This window comes from Pseudopipra pipra, chromosome 1 (assembly GCF_036250125.1).
Source record: "Pseudopipra pipra isolate bDixPip1 chromosome 1, bDixPip1.hap1, whole genome shotgun sequence".
Classification (NCBI taxonomy): Eukaryota; Metazoa; Chordata; class Aves; order Passeriformes; family Pipridae; genus Pseudopipra; species Pseudopipra pipra.
In genome coordinates, this window is record NC_087549.1 from 26,977,402 (window position 1) to 26,990,203 (window position 12,802).

At 34.1% G+C, this 12,802-nt stretch overlaps 1 protein-coding gene across 2 annotated transcripts in view; it reads right to left on the minus strand.

The window, feature by feature from the left end:
• The window catches only part of CPNE3 (copine 3), a 28,749-nt gene that overhangs the window by 9,918 nt on the left and 6,029 nt on the right, over positions 1 to 12,802 (minus strand). For both annotated transcript variants that reach the window (XM_064649544.1, XM_064649555.1), the window contains 7 exons: positions 9,404 to 9,543; positions 8,608 to 8,787; positions 7,370 to 7,444; positions 6,840 to 6,911; positions 5,953 to 6,036; positions 4,277 to 4,366; positions 901 to 999 (listed from right to left, as the gene is read on the minus strand). In XM_064649544.1, coding sequence (XP_064505614.1) covers positions 901 to 999; positions 4,277 to 4,366; positions 5,953 to 6,036; positions 6,840 to 6,911; positions 7,370 to 7,444; positions 8,608 to 8,787; positions 9,404 to 9,535 — 732 coding nt within the window. In that variant the 5' untranslated portion in view covers positions 9,536 to 9,543. The remainder of the gene's footprint in view (positions 1 to 900; positions 1,000 to 4,276; positions 4,367 to 5,952; positions 6,037 to 6,839; positions 6,912 to 7,369; positions 7,445 to 8,607; positions 8,788 to 9,403; positions 9,544 to 12,802) is intronic.

Below are 12,802 nucleotides of genomic sequence, written 5' to 3' on the forward strand. Positions count from 1 at the left end.
TGGGGTATATAAAGTCAAATTCTAATGTGCATTAGAAATATTTTACAGACAACAAATTAATCCGATCACACATGATTAGAGTAGGTATGGCCACAGTTCTTATCAAAACAACTTTCTTAAGTCATTTCCAAAAACAGCACAGGCACAGATTATAACTTAAAATATCTCTTATTTAAATTCAAAAGAGACTGCACCTATTATGGTATTAGGGGTGCAATAAAAATCGATATCTGTATTCTCAAGAAGCCTTTACACAACACACTTCACACTGCACAGGAACTCACTATCACAGCTTGAAAACAAGTACGTGCCTTTATGTCAAGGTGGTTATGCTAACTTTTGTCTTCTGCATGTAAACCCTGCCTATTAAAAGGTCTGCAAATTGTTATAGTCTGTAGGATCAGGAAAAGCAATATTACTTTAAAGAAGAGCCACCCAGACTAACACATTCAGTTGCATTTTTGTGCAGTGGCATAAATATTGATTTTTTTCATATTCATCAATGTATGCATGATAACTGATAAGTGCCGCACTTTTAAAATAATTTTCAGTAAAACCTGAAAATAACCATACAAGCTTTGCCCTTTAAACAGTAGTTAAATTTGTGCTGCATTCTGTCTTTTGACAATCTAATTTTTTTTTATTTCTGTATTTTTATGATTAGTGAAATTTGTATTGATGGTTGTGTATTTAGCTATGTAATACAAAAAACTGTAACCAAGATATTAATCCTACGAAAATCGATGTATAATGTAAATGATGATTTGGCCTCAACTACAACAGCAGTAGTAGCCTAACACAACTTCAACACCTGCAAGTCAGATGACATAAGTTTTGCTCCAAAATGACTAACACATCTTATCAAGAACACACAGGCAGCTTAGACTATATAAGACTTACAGGTGAGGACCGAGATGCTTCCTTCAGTTTTGACATTGTCGTTTGGAAACTTCCTATGAGATCATGAGACCCATCATTATCATAGTCATAGCACTCAACCTAGAAGGAAGCAATAGTGTTAGTAACAGATATGGTCCTACAAAGCCAATAAACACTGCAAGGGCAAACCTGAACATTCAAAACATTCTTATTTTTCTTACATCACTGAGTTTTTCCTCGCATTGAAGTCTAAGAACTGCAGAGAGATGCATTTAAAAAGCACAGGTTAAGACTGAGTAAAAGCCAATACACTCAGTTTCAGATTTAATCTTCCACTCAAGTGAAAGGGAGACGAGAAAACTACGTAGTGTTGTACGAGCAAGTAACATCAATTACATTGAACTATGCTTTGAGAGTGATGGGTTGTTGGGAAGAGTAGAAAAACAACGTAGGGTTTTTTTACACTTATCATGCATCTAAGCATCCAGCTAAAAAATTAGTAAATCAGTTATTTAGCAATCATGAGAGTTTTAGTAACACTTTTATACTACTTTATTAATCCACAAAATAACCCAGAATTTATAAGCATATGAAGGTTCAGCCCTAAATCTAGAAACAATATTTGATTTTTTTTTTTAAGATTAGCAAATTTAAACAGTGGATCTGTTAAAACTATGATCCCCATTTCATGGATCTGAATATCAACTAAAAATCTCTTTTCCTGCGTTAAGAGTTTAATGCTAAGCTTTACTATTCAATCAATGTATCTTTTAACAGCCCAATCTACCAAAGAAAGCAGAAGAAATGAAAAGCAGACTTCTTTCCTCTTTAAGAATGTGATCTAACTGCATTTCTATATAAAAAGTTGGTTATTTATCTATAAAAGCACATGCTAATTCCACCCACTTCTGACATTTTATTTCAGTTCAGCAACACAGACATGCTAGTTAGTCATAGAAAAAGTATTAAAATAATTTAATAACGATGATAAATAGTAACAATAATAAATCAAGAGTCAAAGTAGGAATCCCACATTATTTGGAATCTAAACAAACTTCAAGAAAAATTGTCAGAGTATGTATGGCTTAAACCAAACAGCTATTTTCATGTCCATGTTCCAAGACTGAAAATATTGTACCTTATGTTCAAGAAACAATTTAACCGATTACTTGAACATTTCAGTTAGAAATAAAAAAGTAAAACAAACAACTTCAACATACCCTTGAGCTTCTGAAAGAAATTAAGTTTCTGAAAACAAACAGTAATGTTGAAGTACAAAACATGATGTATAGATTGGGAGTTCTACTGCACGGAACATGCCTGTTGCAGTTTGCACTACTCCTACAACATTTTGAATGCACTAATAAATAAATGCATGCACATGCACTGAACAGCAACTTAAATCTCATAAAAACAGCTACACAACCAATGGACTAATTAATGTTCATAGCAGATGCTATGTAAATTCTTCTGAATGCCATAAATTGTGCCCATCAAATATTCAGCCAAGTGCTTCAGAATCTGAAATTTAAAACTGAAGACAATTCCTGAGCCAATAGTTAGGACACCTGTTAGCACAGTTAGTAGTTATTTCTTTTTTGTTTCAAGGATGTCAAAGTTTGTTTTGCTTGACATATTTGACCCATCTAAGCCAATTTTTAATACTTATTCCAGACAAGAGAGAAACTTTTTTTCCATGTATGTTCCCCTGGACACACAATAGTGCTATGGAACCATGTGATAAAATTGCACATATATATTTTTCCCAGCAGAACTAGGCAGCTTGCTCCAGATGAAAGGCTCACATTTTCAATACACAAAAACTTCACTGAGTGCAAACACACTCACATGGAACACAAAAATGAATCCAGAAGATAAAGAATTACCTTGGTTTGTGCATTGCTGGGGATACACAAACTAAGACATTAAAGAGGTGAAAAGCCACTCATGGAAAAATTGCGGGTTTTACTTACTATGACAAACAGCCCATTATGCATGCAACTGTGTGCACATAAAAGTGTTAAAAGTACTGTTTAATCCTTCAACAACATTATAATACAATTCTGCATTTTAATGTTTGAAGTGATAGTTCCTGAATTTCTAAGTCAAGGCATAATCCTACTGTTGTCTGCAAGTCCACTATTCCAAATCAAGTCTATTTCCTCCAGACAAAAACCTACACTTCTGAGGTAAAATTTGACAAAATAGACTTTATTAAAATGATGGCAGAGCTGAGAATAACTCTTTATACATACATTTAGATCAATGGTCTATACTTCTAGTATGGCTGCTTATTGAAAAAGAAAAATATATTTACAGTATACAGAGATTTAAGAGCTGTCATAGCTATTTTGGGGAAAAGGGAAGAGGAAACGAATGAGTGAGAAAACACAGAGGCAGTAAGGGAAGCAAGTTCTGGGCTTGTAAAGTTGCTCATTAGTCTCCTCTATAAATATGTATTTAAATCCATCTAGGTGCTTGTAACACCCAGATCCCTGTGACTGCTAAGCATTTTCCAGGACTGCCTCAAGTCATATGACTAATATCTGCCACATGCAAATCATGCTCTCAGTTTTCCTTCCCAGAGGAAGAACAGCAAATATAGTGATTTGTTTCATTTGGGTTTTTTGTTTTCTTTTTCAAATGCTAAAATATTAGATTTCTAACATAAAGAGCTTAAATGGCATTTTGATTGGTTATTTAGCTTCAATTCCACCCCTAAAGGGGATTTCTGAACAAAAACAGTCAGAAGCTAAACACAATTTATTCAAGATAAAATTTAAAGATACAAAGCACTAAAGACCAGCCCTGGTAGAACTATCACTTCATAGGTTTGGTTCATTTTCTGACAGAAAGTCCAGTCTTATATGAGGAAAAAAACGTTGCTAAAACTGGTATTCATAAATTATATCTGGTCCACATCTGTTATGCCTGGTATATTAGGCAGTAAGTATACTAAGAATTTCATTACTGTTACCTGTTGCACCAATAACAAAGTATTACAAGATCCATTACATAGAATAAAGCATATACTAGCCTTTACCATGCATCTTTCACTATACAATATCTGAACACCACCAATATTGGTTGATGCAATGCTACAACTATACAACCAAAATAAGAAACTGAATCGGACATTTCAAAGATACTTGTGTTCAACTGGTTTCCCAGACTTTCAAAGACCAACTTCTACCAGATAATGCTTCACAAATGCACATTGTTTGCTTTTTTCCCCCCTAAAACATGCAAGTGTATCTGTGACTTTGAAATAAGAAACCTAATACTTTCAATTAAACCTGAAACAAAAAGAAGCAATAACTAGAATAACACATTTTCCCTTTATTATATATTCTTATTTTTAATGCATGAATTTATACACACATTTAATACACATTACCTTGATTGACTTATCCATGTCACTGTAACATAGAGAATTGAGAGAGATTTTAAAGGGCCTCCAAACAGGATTCAGGTTATTTTTAATGACCTGTTTAAAAAAAAAAAAAAAAAAGGCCAGAACAACACTGTTCACAAGACTGGAAGGTAGTCATCAGAATGGGTCATACCTTCATGCCATGATTTTTGTATGCAAAAAAGCAGTTGACTAATGCCGCTGTCAATGCATTCTGAATCCTAGTATATAGTATATAAACAAACTACTCTTAACATGCAATACTATCATTCAAAAAGAGATGGTCTTTTTCAGCTCTGTATTTTTCTAGACTTCACTGTCAACCACTATATCCTTCAGACACTACACTGTAAAAAAATAAATTTATCTTTATATAAATAGATATCGGTTGTTTTCTTTTAATAAACACACATATATACATATATACACACATATATAAAGGCATGAGTTACCAAAAAAAGTGTGGAACAATATCACACTGGAATTTCTGAATACATCAGTGCTCTGGAGGTTGCAATTCACTTACTATTTATTCTGAAATGCCATTTATGGAAATATTTCCTCAAGAAATTCATGGTATAGTAAATAGAAACGTGCATGAGGACAAAAGGCCTCTCAAGCTGAACACTAAAGTGTTATTTACAAATACTGAAGGATCTTCAAAATTTATACTTCAAAAAGTATCTGTAAATATACCCAATACACCAAATAATGATCTTATAAAGAACCAGAAACTACACACAACATGCACTACTTGATTAATAATACCTAACAACAGTAATACTTCCAACACTGTAGGAGTCCTGAGAAAGAAATCTCTCTCTTGAAAATGAAAATAATAAAAATAATAGTTAGTACCAAAAAGAGGTTTTTTAAATTTGTAACATAAAGAACTAATCCACTAGGCTAGAAAACAAATTCTAGATTTATTACTGAAATTGGTGACTGAAATTCTCATGGAAAAGACACAGCTTAAACAGAAGAACCAACTCATGAGAGAAACTATTTTTAGAAGTCTGACACAAAAAGGATTTATACTTCCTCAATATTCATGCTTCAAAATGAATATGGTCATCACTTTCCAATGTGATTAGGCCCTGAGCTTCCCCTACAGTCAGATATTTTGAACCTGCTCTTACCCTGTCAGTTGTTGTCACTGGACTACTCTACGTCCTCCTGGGTGAAGGGCTGCTGCTGCTCAAGCACATTTTTCCTCACCCAGCATTCTCCTTGGCTTGCCCTTGCTAGGCAAGCATTCAGCACAATTACTTTCATTAGTAAACTGTACAGCCAGGTGACACTGGCATGAATGCCTAAGTCTACCCCAGCACTGGGTAGAATGGAGACAAATATCCCTGTATGAGTGTGCAGTACCTTTTCAAAACACTTGTTTTCTCCTAGACTGCAGAAAGTTAAATAAAAAAACCAAAGTATTTTCCTTTCAAATAGGATGGCATAAATCAAAATCAGAATAATAAGACAGATTTTTTTCTATGAGAAAAAAAAAACAACAGTGAAAGAGCTAATGCAATTTCTAACTGGTCTGCAGGTCCACTCCCAGGCCATTCATTTATTTATGTAAGGCACTGTATCTTTAGTGCTGTAACACACTGGAAATCAAATAACTTTAGTTTCTTGGTTGTTAACTGAAAATATCCTACCTCTGTTCTGTGAACCATCACCCAGCTTCCATCTCCAGTCTGCTTGTGGAATTCCAGATAAGGATCTGACTTTCCAAAAAAATCCTGTATTTAAAGAACATGCAATTATCTAAGAATAGCCTGTAGAATGAATACCATGAAATGCTAGTTAAAACACACTTAGGTTAAGAAAAAGTAAATTCAGGGAATAAAAGCTTTAGATGAAGAAATACAAGTCTGATTATATTACCACTTGAGAAAAAGAGAAAGAAAATGGGGCATGTCCTTCAATTTAGGATAAAAGTGTCCACATACCAAATACTTGACAATTCAATTAAAAGAATACTTGTAACTATTACAATGGATAGATAGGAAATTAAGGATTTCATCCAGTTCAAAACAAGTATAATCAAATCAAAAGGCAAAAATAAAAACATTTTTTCAATGTTCTTTTTAATTTTGCTTTATAAGTCTTTCTAAATATAGTAATTTTAGCCAGCCCCAATATATTTAATGTAACAAATTTATAAACACCAAGTACACTCTTTACCATTTATTTCAGAGACGTAACAGGTAACCATTTATATAGCTATTCAAACCAATGGATATACCAAAACTCCCTTATATTTATGAATAAATGTAAAGATTTACATCTAAATGGGAGCATGTTGTTCATGGACTATCCCTGCAATGCAATTTTCTTACTCAGAAATACATTATAATTCATTTCAAAACAGTCAATGAAATTACTCTGTAGCAATCTTTCTTCAATTTTGTTTTTAGCCTAAGAAATATCTTAATGGATTTTATTATTTAAGCAAAAATGAGAACGAAAACTTAAATGTTTCCTGCTTTGACAAGATTCTGATTTTACTACTTTATCAAAGAAACAGCAATCATTTAAATACCTTATTGTCCAGTTTCCTTGCTTCTACTTCCAATACAACCACCCTGTTATCCTTCACTTCTTCTGCTGTAATCTAGGTAGGTAAACCAAATACTTATTTTTCATTGAGGAACTACACAGTTTTATCATATTCACAACATTCCTATAACAGCTCCATTAAAAAAATAATGTTTTCTCACAAATGAAGCAGAAAAAAATGAGAGAGAGAGAGGAACAATTTCATTTGATATTGGGATTCCATGCCATTTATTTACCATAGATGATGGCACTGACAAAGATATTCCCCAAATAGTAGCAGAGCAGATGCCCTAATTATTTTGATGTATGTGATGGGACTTATAATAGAGAAGGTGGGCTGCTACTGGATGACAAAGCTATATCAGTGGAAGGAAAAAAAACGCTTTACAATTTTTTTTACAGCACTATAGAATAGACACATAGTGTCAAAGCCACTAGTCAACCAACTAAAAAACAACCACAGAAACATTTAAGGATAAACTCTGAAGAGATTTATTTCCTTAATTGTCTTACCATAATGCTTCCTCTTCCAGCAGGTTTGCCATTTTTAAGTACTAACGGTTTAGTTAGAGTCCTGCTAGAAACTATCTGCCAAGACAAAATTTCAGTATCAAGCATTACTAATGCAATTTAATAGATTTTCAAAGGAATGAAATGAAGCAGTGAGGTATTTTCATTTTAAGAATTTTTCCTTTATCCTGAAGATGGAAGCATATTCTTCCCATAATCTTCTATAAATAAACAGGTAATAGCTGACACACTTCAAAATTTTAAAATACATGTGCAGATGAACATATGCAGAGCTTCAGGAGTAATATGAAATTAAATGGTTTCTGGGAACATGATACACATACATGGACAAAGATAACATCCTAAGTTCCAATCTCAAATTGTTCTTAAGGTTTTTATACGTACCCTTTGCATTCAAGGCATATCTCATAAATGGCTTCAGCAAACAGATTTGTAAACACAATGTCTGTCACGCAAACAAACAACAACCTCTGCCCTGCACTCTTTCTCGCAGATTTTATTTTACCCTATTCAAGTAATTCTTCTTCAGAAGAATTACTACTCATTCTACAGGTTCTTCTTTACCTTAAAAAAGATTGATTAATTTTAAATTGATACTGAATTGCATTTCACAATTCTTCCATCTTCATAATGCATTTAAAATAAAAATACTTTAGACACAGGGCAGGAAAAATCCCAAGACAACTCTCCCGAGAAGTGCCTTCGAAGAATCTATTCAAAAGAACAAGTTAAAAAGAAGCTGCCCAATTCTGATAGAACCAATAGCAGAATATGGTTGAGAAATTGGAGTAAAATCTACAGCTGGCAGAACTAGGATCACTGCTTGCATTGACTGCAAAGCAGACTACAAGGATAATATGGCCCTTGTGAACAGTCATATGCTCTTCTACACCAATTCTCTTTTTATGGAGCATAAAAAAAAACGAATTTGAGTATTAGAGTAAGTAAACAGCAATTACTGCTTTGTGCTCATTGACAGTCCACTTACTTTCAGATAGCAATCTAACAACTGCCATTCTAGAATACATTTCAGGGCATCATCTCAAGACCTTTTGCAAATAAAATGTATATTCACTGAACTGAGGCTTGAAAAAATAAGTTAAGGGAATCCTATTCAACTTAAGAGTACTTCAACTACACAAGAACATAGGTGAAAGTTGGTAATGATTTTCAATAACTCATATTTTCTCAATTCTAAGGCAAATCATCCCCATACTTACTTGTCCCAGCGTACATTCAAATTCTCCTAAGAAGTCATCATCACTCAGATCAAAGGTTTTGTTGTCAATGTCATATATTCCAAACTTAAGTTTCTGAACAATCTCAAAATAATAATCAATTAAAAATTTCTTGGCAAACTTTGGGTTCAAGGAATTCTTAATTCTTTCTGTGCGATCAACCTGCAATTAGAAAGATACCACTGTTTCCAGGATTTCACAAAGTAAACAAGCATGCAAATCAAATAGCATTTTATTAAAGATGTTCAAAAGATCTTACTATAAAGTACAAAGCCATATCTTCCTACAAACCTTTCATCAAATATAAAATATATCACGAAATATTATATTTTATATACACATCATATTACAAAAACCACTGCTCTAAGTAAGGGATATTTGAGAACCTGTTTTTCATCGCTCCCTCCCTGCAGGAATACCTATTCCTGCATAGGGAAGACCAACATAGAATCGCATGTTGTCAAATCCAGGATGAGACCCTAGTTTTGGAAGTACCATATTTACAAAAGCCCACTTAAGCACTTAGACAGCTTCTTCTGTTGGGCCACACATGGCTGGGGGAATGGTGCTAGAAATCATACAGGTGTAAGTATTTAATAGAAAACAATCATTAGTGTGCTGCCTGTATAACTATTAGAGACATAATCTAATGAAAAGTATTCAGAGGTGCTGGTGTAAAATTAAAATATTTTAATGAAATCATACGCTACAGCGTTTTAAAAGCTCCAACAAGTTAGAATGTGTTTTTAGCAGATTCATGAGAAGCATCAGATTGTACCTCATACCACTGCTGACCACTTGTGTTCTGGAGAAGCACACACAGAGGGTCTGACTTGGAACCAACATCTTTATCCAAGAGATTGGTGCAGGCAATACTCAGCTCCACCTTTGTCACGCACTGTGCCGCCATCTGTTAAACTAGAAAGCAGCGACAGAAATCATTATTTTTTAAAGTGACTAAAAAGCAAACAACTGAATTGTCACAATGCAGTAATTCTCTATCTGATCACTAGAATTGTTAGCTTGTCAGGAGTGATGATTTGAGCCTAAAAATGCAAATTTAAGGATTTTTGATGTACCAACATTACAGTATTATTAACGTCTCACTCTTAGCTTTGCCACACAGGTAGAAAAAATTAAATTCAAATTAAATTCAAAATCTGTACACCAAAAAAAAAAAAAAGATCAGGTTTCTTGGAATGCTTGAGGAACTAAATGAAAAATGGGATATACCTCAAAGAAAGCACAGTGGTTTGAATTGCTGACAATAAAATTTCACAAGCTTTGAATTAAATCCTGTAAAGCCCACATGAATGCCAGTATTCTATAATGTAGATATTAATAAAAATTCAGTGAATAAGGAAAAAAGTCATATAATATACTCCTCCATCAAACTTTTATAGCAAAATGCTGAAACCACGAGCACGAGAATCAGAAAAGGAGTTTAGGTGGGTAACAGCTGATCTTGCTTCAGTAAACCTACAAAAACAACTACAAATTTTTATAATAGGGATAAACACTTTGAAGTCAAGTAGTAACTGCAAATTAAGAGGAACTGCTCTTTCTGGAGATTCATTTAAATAAAAAGAACAACAGAAAGCCTTCTTACATTTCCTCTTTAAGTATCTCTATCATTTTCCACTGGAACTAAGACCAGTAAATATTACAAACCTACAGAAACTACTTCATTCCCATGCTGGGACAACATGTATTTGCAAGCCCAGTTAGGTCTGAGCAGCAGATTATTTTATATATATACATATACATATACATATATATATATATATATATATATATATACACACATAAACCCCTCTATAATTATACACTTCAAGGATACAGGCAAAGCAGACTATCTTGGAAATTCCCAAGCCTCTTTAGTTTCAGGTTTTCCTTCTCTCCAGTAAGTCTACAGTCTAGACAAAGTATCCCTCTGGATTAACTTATCTTGAAATTGCATCAGACACTCAACAGAAGAAGGTAGAAGAAAAGGTATCTGCCTCTATTTAGCCAGCTTATTTGCCTCATATACATGGTGTATTTGAATTTGAAACTATACTTAATACAACCCATCTCTCTCCCTTTCATTGTATTCATAAGACTTTTCATAAATAAGAATGGGTTTTTTTAGAGGCAAAAAGGGAAAGGAACATGGAAAAGAGGAAGAACAAACCAAAAACAGGAGAAAGAAAACACTGTGGGGTCTGAGAGAATTTTCCAGAGGCTTCTTGTACTCCTAGGGCACACTTCACCTGGTGCCTCTCATCTCTGTTTTGCTGTCTTAGTGATGGACTTTTTGGAGACTGAAGTACATATAAATTATCTATAAAGGAATCACTCAAACATCCACGCACATATTTTATTTTTAAGATTCATGGAAATCTTCCTGTATCTCCCAAACACCTAAATGTGATTTCATCTTTGAGTATCTTTTGTTCCCAGTTTTAGTTATTGTCCTTGAGGGGAAAAAAATGAAGCTCTAAGCATTTGAATAGTTTTTAAACCAATGTTTTTTTAGGCTTAGAAAGCATATCTCTTAAAAGCAGTTTGCCCCCTTTTTTCTGGTTCTCTTTTTATTCTGGTATTTTCCATTCCCTATTACTTTCCTGGCTGCCAGGCTGAGCTCATTAACAAGCAGTGCCTTTCCCACAGAATCCAGTGCAGACCAGTACATGACTCCTTAATGGCTGTTTCCAGGAAAACAACTTTCTGCTGACAAAATGATGCTCTAACACCTGCTGCAACAGCAAGTAAAATGGGTTTTCACAAAATTCAACTGAATTCAAACTTGAATTGAGAGCTATTTCTCAAACCAGTTAAAATTTTCTTGCTTCAACTTGCCTGAAACTTCTCATTATTTGGAGTCCTTGAAAGCACTTGCAGCCATATTTCTTTTGTCAAGGTAGTATTTCCAAAATCACTGGTAAATGGATAGCACCCAGTCACCCTAAAAATATGTTGAGCATTTCTTCTTTGCTTCTGTGTGTGTGTGTGTGTGTACACATGTCCTACTTCTCTTATACATCAAGTATTTTCTCACATGAACACATCGATTCTGTTACTTTCCTCCTCCCTGTCATCAATTCTCCCACTATGCATCTAATGCAGAAAAAGGGTAGATTTAGCAAAAGAGGTGCTGTGCAAAAAGCATCCTTCAGCACGGAGAAAGGAAAAATAAAAAGGCTGCTTCCCTTCCCTGAAACACAAATGCTCATTTGAGTTGCAATAATTGCATCCATATTAGATAAAAGACAACTTGTAACAAGAACATGCATTTATCCAGGTGGAGGATACTCTACTTAAAACCCAGATACCAAAGCAAAACTTCCCAAATGCAAAATATTCTAGATACCTGACTAGATTACTTGCACATTTGGGATTCTGGAATAACTTTATCTGGACAGGTTATATTGTTTGGGCTCTGGTAAGGATGATTTTTGACTGCCAGTAAGTTACAACACATAACAAGAGATTCACTTATTTAATTAGTTATTGTTATTAAAGTAGCTATGCTCCCCATTGGCCAAATTTAATTAAAACCTCTGCTTTTCTCAAGCTATCAACTGTTTGTCCTCCACGTAGGGTACACCATAAAGGGAGGTAAAACACGCCAGAATTTGTCCAGATGATAGCTTAATAGTCCTTTGTATAGGAATAGCTTTTATGACTGCAAGAGCGTATCAGGCTTTATATATATTACATATATATAAAATTCTGGGCAGGAAAAGATTGAAAATTACTACATAAATTGTAAGGTGGAACTTGTGACAAGAGCACCATTAGGTCAACTAAGTATATGACAAGTCTTTCTGTTTGAGTTGTCATTAACAAAGCAAAAATGTAAGTCAAGGACTAGTCTTGTCCTGCAGTTCTACAGATCATAATGTTCTCTGAATTCCACAGATGATTCTATTGAAGATAAGTGGTAACACAGCCATTGCCTGTTTTTCAACAGAAACTAGAAACATGGCTTTCTACCTGGAAAGGAACAGATCTATAATCAGAATAATCTAACAGCACAGTTGGGAATTGTCAGACTGCAGCAATCCTCTCAATCCTGCAATGTCAGAGGACAGTTATCTGGCTTCCCCAGATAACTTTCCAGAGCAGTACAATGACACATTCATAATTATAGGTGCTTCCAATCTGACAAGCAGACATATATAACTACAAGAAG